This window comes from Orbicella franksi, chromosome 6 (assembly GCF_964199315.1).
Source record: "Orbicella franksi chromosome 6, jaOrbFran1.1, whole genome shotgun sequence".
NCBI classification, from domain to species: Eukaryota; Metazoa; Cnidaria; class Anthozoa; order Scleractinia; family Merulinidae; genus Orbicella; species Orbicella franksi.
In genome coordinates, this window is record NC_138150.1 from 11,421,194 (window position 1) to 11,436,655 (window position 15,462).

At 41.7% G+C, this 15,462-nt stretch overlaps 1 protein-coding gene across 1 annotated transcript; it reads right to left on the reverse strand.

Moving 5' to 3' along the window:
• Positions 1–4,178: 4,178 nt before the first annotated feature.
• On the reverse strand, positions 4,179–5,009 carry LOC145490451 (uncharacterized). Its single transcript, XM_081469568.1, has 2 exons — positions 4,857–5,009; positions 4,179–4,700 (listed from the first exon to the last, which is right to left on the reverse strand). Exons 1-2 carry the CDS (start codon positions 5,007–5,009, stop codon positions 4,179–4,181), a joined length of 675 nt encoding a protein of 224 aa, XP_081325694.1.
• Between the last annotated feature and the right edge of the window lie 10,453 nt (positions 5,010–15,462).

Sequence of the window (15,462 nt, forward strand, 5' to 3'; positions counted from 1 at the left end):
ATGTTTTCGCTTATCCTGAGAGTGCTCTATACAAATTAGCTCAAAACGTGCAGCATATGCCGTGACAGCATTGCGTGACAAACAAATAACGGCTGTAAGATTGTGCTGCACCGACACGCTTATCAGCAATGGTCAGCAATCGATCAAACGTAATACTTTGGCGCAGTGCAAAGCAAGCAACTATCTACAAATGACTCAGCCGTGTTTGACTTAGATGCAGTGATGTTCATACGCGTAGAAAGATGGTCACAGATTCATGGTATTCGACCAATAATAGGTTGACAGTAGGCGGTGTACATCGGACGTTAACCTTGTCAAAAAAAAGCAAACTTCTGCTTTATGTGCGACGAATGGTGAGAGATCGACTAGAAACACGTCAAAACGGCTTTGGACCTACCTTTTACAACAAATAAGGTTAGAACATTTCGAAATTATCAGCTCTGTGTCTATTTCAACTTATTATAGGTCAAGTCATGTGGCGCATGCTGAAATATACGTCTAACCCGTAAATTGAAATTTGACGACGGATGGTCAAATATTTGCATTTTTGACGTACTTTGAAAAGCTCTCGCGTCGCTCACAATCATTTGCCCAAAGAAATTTTTGCAGGAATCTGTAGACCATCCTTCTGCAATTCAGCCACCAGAAGCTTAATCCATTTGAAGGTTTCGCACATGGTGAAAATTAATTATATTCACGAAGTACTTTTAAGTGAATGAAATACATGTCTTCGAAATTTAATTATTTTGCACCCAAAAAGACAACGCAACATTCCCTAAAATCAACCCAGTACACATTTAAACATTGCACAAAAATATTTGAATGTTTTAAAGACGGAAGAATGATGTGGTTTTGCATGCAAGGCTATCAAACTTTCTAGATAAAATGGTGCGTCAAATGACGATTTTAACGGAATTTGGTAATTTGCATATTTCTTTGAAATAAAAAGATATTTTGCCAAAAAAGCTATCCAGTAGTTTTTGTCATGCCCTAGCCTATCTACCATAAGAATATGAGCGAAATCGAATTTTCGACCCTTGCCGCGAAATTAAGAATTTGTCTGATTTTTACAGGCAGGCACTCTTAAGGCTTAAGTACAATGTAAACATTTTGTTGCCGTAAAAATATCTGCTTTACTCTTCTTGTCGATAAAACATGTGTCCTTGACTTTATGTCTGAGAACCCGCTTAATACAGACACTTTGGCATGTCCCCTTGGTGTCCGTATTAACGGGATTCCACTGTGTTTGAATTTGTTGTTCGCACGTTGACACTTTGTCATTGCTATTATTTTTTGTTGTTTTTATTATTATCTGATATTCCTAAGCGCATCAGAACAGCATTTCGTCCATAATTTGATCAACACTTTTTTTGCATTAGGTGGACTCAGATAATGAACTGCCTAATTCAACACCTACCCATCACTTAACAGCAGAGACACCATGTAGTGCGTACAAGCCATCGGAAAGCTCGGAGGATTCTGATAACGAGACCATACGCTCAGAGAGCAGTAAAGACAAGCTAAATGAATTCTTATCGAGCAGAGATATCAGTCCCATCAGGTCTAAGCTAAAGACATCGTGGTATTTGACCAAAGAAAGGACTAAGCGTCATTACGTCAGGAAAGTGCGCCAAGCCGTCCACGCCGTAATCGAGTAAATTGCACCAGAGGATACAGGGAGTCTATGGGAGGCCTTGTTGTCACTGGACACTAAAGACCATGCTGACGTGACACTTATTAAGGCCCTGCTACAACAATGTAGGCCACTGGAGCACTCACCGACAAATCCTTTCTATTTTAGCTGACAAAATTAGTTTCAAAATGCTAAAGAAATGGATACCTGATCTGACACGCTATAGGTTCGACATTGCCAGACACCACCAGCTTCTCCATGGTCGTGGAGCCGTGGTACCGATAACACAGCACGCTCGGATGTATGTAGTGCCAGGGCAACTAAGCCACTTCCTGAACTTCATTACAAGCACGCACATCGTCCAGGACCTTCCTATTGGCGAGAAAAAGCTGAAATTATCGTCTAATGAGGAACTGACGATGCCGAATGTCATACGAAGTGTCATTCCGGCACAGATCATTTCACAATACGAGGAGCTATACAGTGGGAGGGTTTCAAACCAATGGGACGCAGTATTCTTTACAGAGTTTTGCATGTCTGCTCGGCCTCTGTGAGGAAATCATTACAGGGATTGGACTATGTTGGCGCACAGGGGGCCAAGGCATTCGAGGAACTTGAGCTAGCCGCTGAGAAACTTGGCGATAACTGCGGCCTGGGTCTGTCTTGGGCTAAAGATAAAAAAGAGAAGCTCAAAGTAGCTAAGAGGTATCTTATAGGGGATTTCAAGGTAACCTTGTGTTGTTATTGTAATTGTAATATGTTGCATGGATGTGTAAAGAAACTGGACAGAGTAGTCCATGGGCCAGACCACTTTTCGGTACCAAACCTAAGGACAAAACCTAAGTGTTATCAGCTGATACTACTGCATGAGTTGTTTTCAAATTTGTATGATAACCTTTCTGAATGAGTAGCTTTGTGCGGGAATTTTTAATTTAAAATTTCGCAAAAAAATGGCTTTAGCATGGAAACGAGGCTGAGAAGAAGATCCTCTAAACCAGGAGCCATAATCGGGGACGGAGACCGTAAGTCTTGGGATCCGCGCGCACCTATGATATGGGACAATTTTTCTATTTTTAGAACAAATTGCGCCATCCTGACGTCATATATCCACGCGGATCCACGCACATGTCGAGGGCTCTTGCGTGGATGTTGTCACGTTGCTTGATCAAATGGTGAGAGTTGAAAGACCTTTGGAGATTATCTTGCGTATTTTTCACAGCGTAGGCAGGGAATAAGGCAGGGAATACGAACCAGGGCGCTTATATGTAGTTTTACGCTCTGAGCTAACGGAAAAGGTGGGCTTTTCAGGGTCGAAAAGAAGATTCAATCTGCCGCTGGGAATGGATAATAAGATCTGCTCGCGCTAGTTGAAAGCTTACGCGTATGTTTTTTCGTTTGTTCTGACTTAAGAATATAGCAAGAAACTCTCTACTCTGGTATCGAGTTAATTTGTAAGTTTCTCAGACAATGGTTAATCATAACCAAAACCTGTTTTGATGGTTTCTTATTGTTTCTGCTTGTTTGGTGTGTTTGCAAAAGTTTTTGAAAGGAAAGTCTGACGCGTACAATTAGCTCATTTGCATAGCGCAGCTTGTGCACTTTCAAGTTCGAGTCGGTGTTTTCAATTGCCAACAAATCTTGACAAAGATTTCTTTCGTTATCTTTTGTGCTGAGATGCTGCAACAAATTTCACGAACGCAAAAAAGGCTACTAACATCATGTGTGTTTCTTCAACATAAGCATATGTAATGACCGTCTGGGTAAGGTCCTCCGAAATCGATTGAAATCTCTTCCCAAGGTTCCTTCGAGATCACCGATGGTTTGATAGGTTCTTGTCTGCGATCTTTGGTAGTAACTTGACAGTCAAAACAATGACCTATCATTTGGTCAAACGTCTCATTCATGCCAGGGAACCAATACTTAGCCCTAAGCATCTGTTTCGTCTTGGTAGTTCCCAGATGTCCCAGCTTGTGGGTTGATTTGATGACTTTCTGCTGTAACTCCATTGGTAAAACAATTCTTTCCATTCTGAATATCAGACCTTGTTCTTCGTAAATTTCGTCCTTAATCGGGTAGAATGGTGCCAGGTCAGCATCCTTCTTGCTGGTCTCCCAATTACCTTTCCTGATAGTTTGGCTCAGTTTTTGCAAAGCTCTATCACGATGTGTTTCTTCTCTAATTCTGTCTAGCACCACTGCATGCTCCGTTTCAATGCTAGCCTTCAAAATCTTCTCAGTGTCATTGTTTCCAACAACTGGTAATGGGTGCCTTGACAAGAAATCTAGAGGGTCAGCCTCATCTCTACCAGGCTCGTATTTCATTTCAAAGTCCACATCCTGCAAGTCCATCACCCATTTCTCGATTCGGGGGGGAAGCTTCGCCGTTGGCTTATTAAACAATGGCAGGAGTGGTTTGTGTGCAGTAATAATCGTAAACCTGGGTGCACCAAGAAGGTAGATAGAAAATCGATCGTTGGCCCATTTAACACATAAAGCATCCTTCTCTGTCTGGCTATACCTCTTTTCCACATTTGTCAGAGTACAACTTATGAAATGCACTGGTTGCCGGCCCTGGCAGATTGCTGAAAAAGGCCAGCTGATAAACCTTCTTTGTAACTAGCTTCGACTCTCACCATGATTGGTAGCTTGGGGTGGAAGAATGCCATTGTGTCCTTGCTGGAGATGTTGGCTTTCAATTCTTCGAATGCATCATCTTCCTCTCTTCCCCAGTGAAACTTAACCTCCTTGTGAGTAAGCTCTCTCAGTGTTTTCGTGAGCGAAGCATACCGGGGTATAAATTTGGATAGATACCCAGTCATACCAAGGAAAATTCTTACTTCTGCCTTTGATTGAGGGGGTTCGCACTCATGGATGGCCTGTACCTTCTCCGGTGTAGGTCTCAAATCACCCTGGCCAAATTGGTAACCATAGAAGGCGATTTGTTTCTGGCCAAATTCACACTTAGGCTCGTTGAGGGCGATTCCATAATCTTCAGCTTTCTGAAATACTGACTCCAGTGTTTCATTGTGTTCCTTCCAATTGCTCGCTCCAATCAAGATGTCATCACTCTGGTTAAGACATTGGAGAATGTCCCCGAAGATTCTCTACATTGCCTCATCAAATACATTTTGTGATGCTTTTGCACCAAATACAAGCCTTTTAGGTCTAAAATTACCCCAGGGGGTGCTGAAGGTAGCGACTGATCTCGATTCTGGATGTAGTACTAGTTGGTGGTACCCCTGTCGGAGATCCAATTTTGTCCAGATAGTGCAATCATGGAACTTGTGAATGAAATCTTCCACTATTGGTGCTTGTGAGATCCGGCTCCTTTCCATGTACTGGTTCGGAACTCGTAAGTCGACACTCGCTCTGATCATATGTGGCTCCAGCTGGTCCGATCGCAACCCTGTGTACACTCTAAAGGCACATGGTTTTTATTCTAACACATACTTCATGTAAGTCACACTAAATATATCATCTAACAACTACTTCGTGTAAGTCGCACAGGATATAACAGCATAGTGAAGTTTTACACTGCGAAAATGAAAATAGACAAGGAGTTTTGATAACTCGATCAACAAAATCAAAATCGTTATTCGAAGTTGATTAAAGAAAGCGTCATCGTACATTTCATACTTTGCTGATTATTTCTGCTTTATTCGCATATTTTCAGCTTAGCTTTTAATATGTTCTCAAACACTTATCAATCTTAAACATATTTAAAAACTACAGAGTTACTGTTTGAGTTCGATGTACGCTTTCACACGAAAGTGCGGCGGAAGTACAATTTGTCATGTTTACTGACTGTACAAAACACGCCTCGGCGGGCGCTCTCGTTCATCGACAACAGAGAATTTACTGGATTTTTACACGAATAAAACTGAGCAGTATCTACGGACGTAAAGTTATTGGGCCTTAATGAAACATCAAGCGTTGCTTACGATTCAGGCGAAACTCAAACTAGCAAATTTTGTTTTACTTTTCGGTCGCGATAGACTGGCAAATTCCTCGCAAGCGAGTGGCAAGAGGAGCTAGGAAACTATGAAGTCCTGAAGCTCTGCTATATCTAAATATATCCAGCTAGTTTTTTGCCGTGTAATGGAAAAGCTGTCAATCTTCAACATATGTGAAATTTAAAGTGGGGTAATGTACAGCTCATGTAACAGAAGCATCCGTCGGAACACAACTTGGTCAGCGATATATATCTAAGCTTAAAGCGGAACATACCTAAATTCGACACTGTCTTACTTCACTCAAACTGGAGCAGCTTACGACGAAAATACTTAAGCAAAATTCCACCAGACGTAAACGCGTTGAGTTGTGAGCCAAAACATGAAAAATGTCGGGAATTTCGGACACCATTTGCCCCGCGCGACATCCGCAAAAATCCTCGCAGCATGTACGCGCGTGTGCCGCAGGCGATGGCGCAATTTGTTCTAAAAATAGAATTATCGTCCCATATCATGGGGACAACCCCAATACTAGAAATGGCGCGCGTTCACGGTCTCCGTCCCCGATTATGGCTCCTGTCTAAACATATAGTCACGATCATTTTATAAGTACTTTAGATATTTGAAAAAAAAAGAAAACATTTGTATTTCTCCTCGAAGTTGTTAGAAGTAGAAATTTGTGTCAGGATTTCACCAAAAAACTAACAAACAACCAACGCTGTCATTTACATTGCAGCATGGGTAAATCCAAGATGGCTGCATTCTTGACAGGTGTGTAGGAATAATTTGTGCTAAAATTTTGGTTCGTTATAGAAACGAGAAATGTTTTCAGGGGATAAATAAACAGGAAGCATCTAGGTAAACATTTAGAGAAATCAATTAACTAAATATTAAGCTGATAGTGTCGATTTTTGACAAGAAACTTACAGATCCTCGAAATAGGCGTTCGAGTATATATCATTCATCATTTTATACGAAAGGTGCAGCAGTAGATGACATAATGAGAGATTTTGAAAAATATGGAGTTTGAAATGCATCAAAAGGACAATGATATTAAATAATAGTTTTCTTTTGATATGAGGGTCATTTCATACATTGCAAAAGATGATTTCACTCATATATAGTGACTAAGCTAATTTACAATGACCAGTGCGGATCGTCTTTTGTGCTGCTTTTGTTGTTTATACAAAATCATTTTTGGTGAAGAACGAACACCTGAATAAATAAATACAAACTTCAGCGCTTAAATTAAACCGGTTTAAAAATGGCTTTTTAAGAGCAGCTTCGCCTAAATATCAACTAGACTTGGAAATAGCGAAAAAATCGAATTTCTTCAAACTCGCCCAGAATGAAGCCCTACCGGCACTAGTTACAAAAATATCGTTTTAAGTTCGATAAATCAAAAATTATTTTTTTCCGCAATTTTTCCGTTTCGATGCCCCAAATCGGCCAAAATCCATCGAAAATGAGCGGCATATTCAGAGGCTCGTAAACTCAAAAGCAAAAATCTTCATTACAAACTGATTGCACATCGTATTTGTACTTCCTTTCTTGTCTATTTAAACCTAAATAGATCGTGATTTGATTTGCACTTAAATATTTGACGAATTTTTTAAGTTAACGACCCAAGACAGCTTTACAAGAGGTCTACATTTAGCCTATTTTCAAATGCTAAAAAGGCGTTCTGGTACACGGCCTTTCCCAAAACGACTAGTTTGGTCTGAAAGAGCATTGTTTCTTCTTCAAATTAGTGAAATAAAATTTTTGGGTAAATAAATTCGCGAGCGCTGAGATAGCGAACTAAATGCAGCACCTCGTCCTGAAAACGTGACCTTTGACCCGAGGGTAACGAAACCGATTACTGCAAGAAAATCCGGAAGAAAAGCAAACGCTTCGTTATTTTGAAACAATTTCTAGTGATATCCCTCCGAAACCATGATTGCAAGAAACTATTTCCAGATATGAAATCTTGCAGGGTCAAAGACGGAGCTAAAGGGCGCATTTTGACACAATAACTTTGTTTGCTGAGAATTGAATTGCAGTCAATTCCAGTGAAATTTGCAAACCTGACGCATGTTAGCCGATACTTACCTGAATATTTATATTTATATTTATAGAAGAGTCGTCTTCTTGGATTAACCTTCAAAAGAAGCTGGACCCCGATTGGGAAACCTCTAAGAGAAGAAATGTGTAATATTCCGTGACGTACCCGATGCTATAGATTCCATGCACATGCCAACCGCATGTTTGTCGTAAAATCAACTGAACTCCACTGACAGTTTCCATGGGCAACCCCAAAATAAACAATCCCCAAAAATGTAAAGTGAAATTGGCTGTCTTGATGAACAGTTAGAAGCTAGAGTCAAGTTCCATTACCTTTAAAAAGTGCTTGATTTTATTTGTTTGCGTCGACTTTGTTCACTACTCTCACGTTCGAATGCCGCGAATCGGTCACGCCAAAACGGTGCAGACCGTGCAGACTGCAGACACTTGTTTGGGCTTTTCATTGTGACTCCTTTTTTTGGGTCTAGTTACAAAATAGTGTTAAATATATCTGAAAGTTTGTCATTTACCCACAGGCTGCACAAGCGCAGTATTTGACTTTTGATTCAATAGACAAACGCGTACAAGACTTTGTATCGGAAACTTACTCAGTCTGTACGGTCTGCAGTGTTTTGGCATGACCGATACTAAGCGGTATTCGAACGTGACAGTAACTACTGAGTGAACAAAGTAGAATCAAGCACTTTTAAAGGGTAATGGAACTTGACTCTAGCTTTCAACTGTTCATGAAGACAGCCAATTTCACTTTACATTTTTGGGGATTGTTTATTTTGGGGTTACCCATGGAAACTGTCAGTGGAGTTAAGTGAGTTTTACGACAAACATGCGGTCGGCATGTGCATGGAATTTAAGCTAATTTATAGCAGCGGGCAGGTCACGGAACATTAAACATTTCTTCTTTTAGAGGTTTCCAAATCTGGATCCAGCTTCTTTTGAAGGTTAATCCAAGAAGACGACTCTTCTATTAATATAAATATTCAGGTAAGTATCGGCTAACATGCGTCAAGTTTGCAAATTTCACTGGAATTGACTGCAATTCAATTCTCAGCAAACAAAGTTATTGTGTCAAAATGTGCCCTTTAGCCCCGTCTTTGACCCTGCAAGATTTCATATCTGGAAATAGTTTCTTGCAATCATGGTTTCGGAGGGATATCACTAGAAATTGTTTCAAAATAACGAAGCGTTTGCTTTTCTTCCGGATTTTCTTGCAGTAATCGGTTTCGTTACTCTCGGGTCAAAGGTCACGTTTTCAGGACGAGGTGCTGCATTTAGTTCGCTATCTCAGCGCTCGCGATTTTATTTACCCAAAAATTTTATTTCACTAATTTGAAGAAGAAACAATGCTCTTTCAGACCAAACTAGTCGTTTTGGGAAAGGCCGTGTACCAGAACGCCTTTTTAGCATTTGAAAATAGGCTAAATGTAGACCTCTTGTAAAGCTGTCTTGGGTCGTTAACTTAAAAAATTCGTCAAATATTTAAGTGCAAATCAAATCACGATCTATTTAGGTTTAAATAGACAAGAAAGGAAGTACAAATACGACGTGCAATCAGTTTGTAATGAAGATTTTTGCTTTTGAGTTTACGAGCCTCTGAATATGCCGCTCATTTTCGATGGATTTTGGCCGATTTGGGGCATCGAAACGGAAAAATTGCGGAAAAAAATAATTTTTGATTTATCGAACTTAAAACGATATTTTTGTAACTAGTGCCGGTAGGGCTTCATTCTGGGCGAGTTTGAAGAAATTCGATTTTTTCGCTATTTCCAAGTCTAGTTGATATTTAGGCGAAGCTGCTCTTAAAACCTTTAACTCTTAATATTGACGTAGAACCTTGCATGACTGAATAGGTGGCACAAAAAGAGGAAATGTCATGCCTGAAGAACAAAACATCGATCAAAAGCGATCACGTTCAGAACAGTTCAGTTGTGCTTGTATTATTATTCACTGTACTGACGATGATACGGAACTAGTTGGACCAAAAGATGAGGAGTCCTGAAGTACACTTGTAAGAGGCGAGCAGCTGCTGTTCGTAAACAGAAACACCTTGATATCGCTGAGACATTAAATGAAGGAGAAATTCCAACATTTACTATCACAGAAAATGTCGTAGCGTGTTTACCATGAAAAAGCTCTTGGAAACAATTTCAAAGCAACAAGCTGAACTGACGACCAACGACTAACGGCAGCTAAGAGGACCTCGATCCGACAGTCCCCTACCACCAGCACAACTTACGAACATGTCTGCATATTCTGTGAAAAGAAGTATCATAAGGGAACAAGAAATCGGGAACCCTTGGAACAATGCAGAGATTTGCGTGCAGATCACTGAATTAGAAAATCAGCTATGGAAAAGAAGGACAGCAGGATTCTCGCAATTGCGTCGCGTGAAATCGTAACAGCTGAAGCTTGAATGTTACAAGGGCTATACTAGGGCTGAGGGAAGTCCCACTGGGGCTTCCGATGGCTGTGGCGAATCGCTGAGAAGATGAGTATGCTAATCTCAAGTCAGACGCTTACCGGATGCTTACATCAGATGCTTACATCAGATGCTTACATCAGATGATTACATCAGATCGGATGTTCTTGCAAACGAGAAAATAGTCAGATTGACTGAAATGACAGAACTACTTATATCGTACGTATCAGCTCACGTCTTTGGTTGTTGAAGAAATCAAGTTATCCACAAAGAAGCACACCAGACGGAATCTCCAGGCAGAATTTGGCGATGTCCTTCTCTTTGAAAATTTGTCAGAAACCACCAGTGTCTTCATAGTTCCCGCCAATTTGACACACTTCTTGTAGCCAAATACATAGCAACCCTTCTTCTGGAAAAACAGGACAATGCAAGCCAGTTTTCTTGGAGCTCAAATATACACCGGGCTGCTATTGACATTCGCGAAGTTATTCAAAGAACAGAAAACAAGATGTCATAGTCTCCACGCCCTTCAGCTGCAGATCTCGCTGAGAGCGCAATGAATTTTCCCAAAGAGCAGAGTTCGTTCTTGCAAACATATCTGACTGGAAAAAAAGAGCGGCCAGATAAAAACCAAGAGTGCAGGGGTTAATGAAATCCTACGCTCAAGATCTGATATTTGGAGTGCGCAGAGGAAAGATTAAGCCATCCAAACAGATCCCTCTTCCCTTTGCTGTGAAGACCCTGACAGATAACGTTGAACTCATCCAAATGCTTAATAGTTGCGGCCACGGAATCGCCTATTCCCAGCTTGAAGAAATCAACACTGCACTGTGCCTTAAGAAAATGACATCAACAAGTGAAATCCCATTGCCAGATAACATCCAGCCTCATTTTGGCACTACTTTGGCATGGGATAACATTGACCGCCTGGAAGAAACGTTATCGGGTGAAGGAACATCGCATAGAGTAAATGGAATAGCGGTGCAGGCGAGGTATTTCGGACCACAACTTCCCCCGGAACCATCAACGCAGATAGTTCAGCCCAAAAAGAGGAGAGTCGAGGCACAGGATGCAGAAAATCTTCCCAGTTACAATGCAAGAGGATGGTTGGGGTCCTCGTTCTAGAAGATTTTGAGAAGTTACCCGCCAAGAACCTCTTGAAAACGCATGAAGAAAAAGCCTTTTAAGGGTCTTAGTGCGACTACATGCGGACGCATCCGAACACAAGGTGCAGCAGTGGAGAAAATTCCTTTTGAATCCAAAGAATAAAAAGGCCTTCACAGAGTTCGTTGTAAAGGGGTGGAGACGGGATTAATACAGAACAAAGTTGACAGGCAAGGTCACTTTTCGTGCGAAAGTGACTGTTACGAGATTAACTCACAAGCTGCCAATATAGTTGAAGAGCTCAACTCCACACGGGAAGAAGCTGATACCAGGCTTATTCTACATGCAGCTCATGCAGCTAAATCGGGCTACAAGGCGGTGGTTGTGGCATCAGAAGACACAGACGTATTCTTGCTTTGCCTGGCGTTTAATTGCTTTATTCGGCATCCATGTATGTCAAGTGTGGATTGCAGACAAGAACTAGATATGTAAGTATCTCCAGTGTGGTGGCAGCCGTAGGAGAACAACTTTGCAAATGCCTAATTGGTATGCATGCTTTCACTGGTTGTGACACAGTGAGTGCCTTCGCTGGAAGGGAAAAGATAACAGCCCTACGACTTGTCAAGCAACAGACATCTTACCAAGAAATGTTTAAGCAGCTGGGGATGGAATGGGTTCTATCAGATATGCTTTTTCAGAGCCTTCAAGAGTTTACATGTAAATTCTGCTGCTCTCAACCAGGAACTGATAACATTAATGAGCTGAGGTATACGTTATTCTGCGCCAAGAAGGGTAACATTGACTCCACCCAATTACCACCTTGTGTTGACTGCTTGTTCAAGCATACGGCTCGCGCAAACTTTCAAGCAGCCATTTGGAAGCGAAGTCTACAAAGCTGCCAAGGGACACGACCCCCATTGGTTTTGGCTGGCGCGAAGACGGTGATCACTTTGCCATTGACTGGATGAGTGGTGACCCAGCCCCTACAGCCGTGCTAGAACTACTGTCTTGCTCGTGTACAAGGTCATGTCAACTTCCCACCTGCAGTTGCCTGGCAAATGGTTTGAAGTACACGGATGTGTGCAAGCTATTAGACTGCGACAACAGATGTGAAGATTCTATTGAGGAGTTTGTCTCAGATGATAACGAAGAAGATGAAAAAATCTAGCTTTAATTCTCAGTGTAACACATGTACAAGCAGTTTCTTATATCCTGACAAGTGTTGCCATGGAAATAATTCAGGGATAATACCTATAAGTCATATATAAGTTATTGGAATTAGGACTGAAAACTGCGTTTCAAGTTTGCGATGACCAAAAATCGATGTATGTAACATTTTCACGTTTGCATTTAACTGTTATTAGGCATCTTTTACCAATTCTGCTTATTCAGCCAAACCGAGTGACGTCATTTAATCACGTGATAATCTTAGTAAAGCTACTCATTTAGCATGGTCATCATACACCGAAATAACCTAGAGGAATCAATGTTGTTAAAAATAAGTGCTAGGATTTGTCCCTCGTTTTGGTACCAAATGGCTCTTTCCAGGGTCCTGGCCCGTAGACTATAGGCAATTAAAGCCAATTTTCCAAGAAAAGATTTATTAAAAACGAATTTCAACAGTTGATACAAGATTGCTTCGATATAACCCAATTTTATATTTGATTTCATTTTATTACATGGCTTGTGTTGGTAGCCGATATAATGCGCGCTCTGATTGGCTAATTCTCGAGCATTATTCTCCTGTAATTCCCACGGGCCGATTACTTGCCTGCAAAAATAAAGCGAAAGGTAATTTAAAGAAAAAAAAAAAAAAGAAAAGGGAAGCCTTGGAGCCGACTGGCTCATAGCTGCCGGAGCTTATCCCGGTTTCTGTAGCATGCAGCGGCTGGGAGTATTTCTACTCCCTTTGGACGGGATGCTAGTTCATCGCAGGTCACTCCCCCGCAATTCGTTAGGCTTCCCCATCAATTCGCAGGAACCCATTTACACCCCTGGGTGGAGAGAGGGACTGTGAGAGTTAAGTGTCTTGCCCAAGATCACAACACAGTGACCCCGGCCAGAAAACGAACCCGGACCGCTCGCTCTGGGAACGAGCGCACTAACCATGAGGCCACCGCACCTCCCACAAAGCCAAAAAATTGTACTGACCTGCTGAAAATTATGTATGAACACTCTTAGAGTGAATTCTATTACCCTGACGAGCTAAAATTTCAGAAGAACAGCGAATTCAAAGCGTTAAATTACGAACGAGTTGGTGCTGGACAGGACGAAGGAAACAGCCAAGAAGAAATTGAAACTTTCGTCTACGAGCAAAAATGTAAAAGCACGACAAAGAAAGCAGTCGTAGACGTGAAAACGTTCCAACGTTATCTGTCGCTAATAAACTAAGAGAGTGTGGAAGGTTTTGTCGTACGCGTTTGTTCACCTGATTTTTGCGATGACTCTTTTTGTTTGTTTTATTTTTGTATTTACAAGCCACATAATAAACTATTTATTAACCTTGAATGTGTGGTTAATAAGTAGTCGGTATCGCAATAGTAATTGTATCATACTCAAAATAGCTACATGGAAAGGCTGGATATCAAAAAAAGGCTATGTTACAAAAAGAGGGCTTCTACGTAGTTACTGTTGGTAGTAAAGAACACTTTTAACAAAAAATAAAACATTGGCTTATTTTGAATTCATTCTCAGGTTCGTGTTTCCAAAAGCTCTGCTGTCCCTGACCACTGTAGGGCATACGATCTGAGTAATCCTGACAACCCAAACTATTCTGTGACGTGTGACCACGCCCACTGTGACAGCTGTGACCGCTGCTTGCTTGTTTCATCTGTAGTGAGAGAGATTGAGGAAGGCTTAGTGACGGCTGAATGTTCGGACAATGAAAAAGAAGAACTGGCGTTTGTAATTTCCCAGGCCAACCAGAGTGTTAAATGCTGGAAAGCCCATTTATTGCGGTCTGTAAATCAGGATGAATGCAGACTTCGCATCTTGAGCAGCCTCAGCGCCTCGTCCATTCTTTTAGTACTTGACTGGGCGATGGAATCTCTTCCACTTAAGTACCGGGAAAGCCAATCTGATTGGTTTGGTAAAAGAGGTATATCGTGGCTTATAGCAGTGGCAATTAAAGGCAACAGCGGTGAAATGAAGATGATGACATTCGTCCATGTATTTGAGAGTGCTACAGCTCAAGACAATAGCTCGGTGTTAGCCATACTTGATGACGTCTTCAGTCAGCTCAAGACTATTATGCACAACTGCAGACCATTTATATTCGACACGACAACGCTGGATGTTATCACTGTGCGCAGACCCTGATTATAGCTCCTCAGATTGCCAAACGTCATGGCCATCAGATCTCTCGGATTGACTTTTCTGAGCCACAGGGAGGGAAGGGCGCTTGTGATCGTAAGGCAGCCACTATAAAGTCGCACATGGCAGAATATCTGAATTCTGGACACGACATTGAGACTGCTGCACAGATGAAGGAAGCTATCGAGTCTTCCAGGGGTGTGCGTGGCGTAAGTGTGAAGGTGTGCAGTCCTCCCAATGTTTCATCCAACAAGAGTTTCAAGTGGGAGAAAGTGAGCTTTGTCAGCAACCTATACTACGGCCAGGAAGGGATAAGAACATGGAGAGCCTACGACATTGGCCCTGGGAAGAGTATTTCCTGGACAAAGTTCGATGTCCCTGAACAATCGGAACTGTCGACAATGGAGATCAGACCCTCGACCAGCGAAACTATCACAAGCTTTGTTCCAGTAAAACCCAGACGAACAGGTGGCCGAACCCTTGTAACTGAGGTAGAAGGCAACTCAGACTGTGTAGATGAGTCATCAGATGAGTCAAGCGTTGATGCTGATGCTACTAACAAGTGTCGATTATTTACATGCCCAGAAGAGGGATGTGTCAAGACGTTTACACGGCATTCGTCGCTTGTTAAACACTTGGACTGCGGAAAGCACAAGCGTGCTCTAGAGTATGAAACGCTCTATGACAAGGCCATAATAGAATACGCGACTAAACTGGAATGTGGCGCGAGTAAATGCCCAACGGTCCTGGAAGGGAGTAGACCATCACTACCAACTGTGCCAACAATTCTTCCGATGGGCTGGGCACTGAAATCGTCACAGTCCTGTCGCACGAAGTTTACTGAAAACCAAAAGCATTACCTTAATGCCAAGTTTCAAATTGGAGAGAGAACAGGAAAGAAAGCGGACCCAACTGAAGTCTCTAAAGCCATGAGGACTGCAAAAGATAGCAACGGGGAGAGACTATTTAATTATGGGGATTTTC

What these genes read in the sequence shown, in the direction of transcription:
- LOC145490451 (XM_081469568.1), bottom strand. Translation starts at nt 5,009, where the DNA reads ATGATCAGAGCGAGTGTCGACTTACGAGTTCCGAACCAGTACATGGAA. An exon ending in GACAGGGGTACCACCAACTA is followed by an intron (nt 4,701 to 4,856) that starts GTACTACATCCA and finishes TGTCTTAACCAG; the next exon opens with AGTGATGACATCTTGATTGG.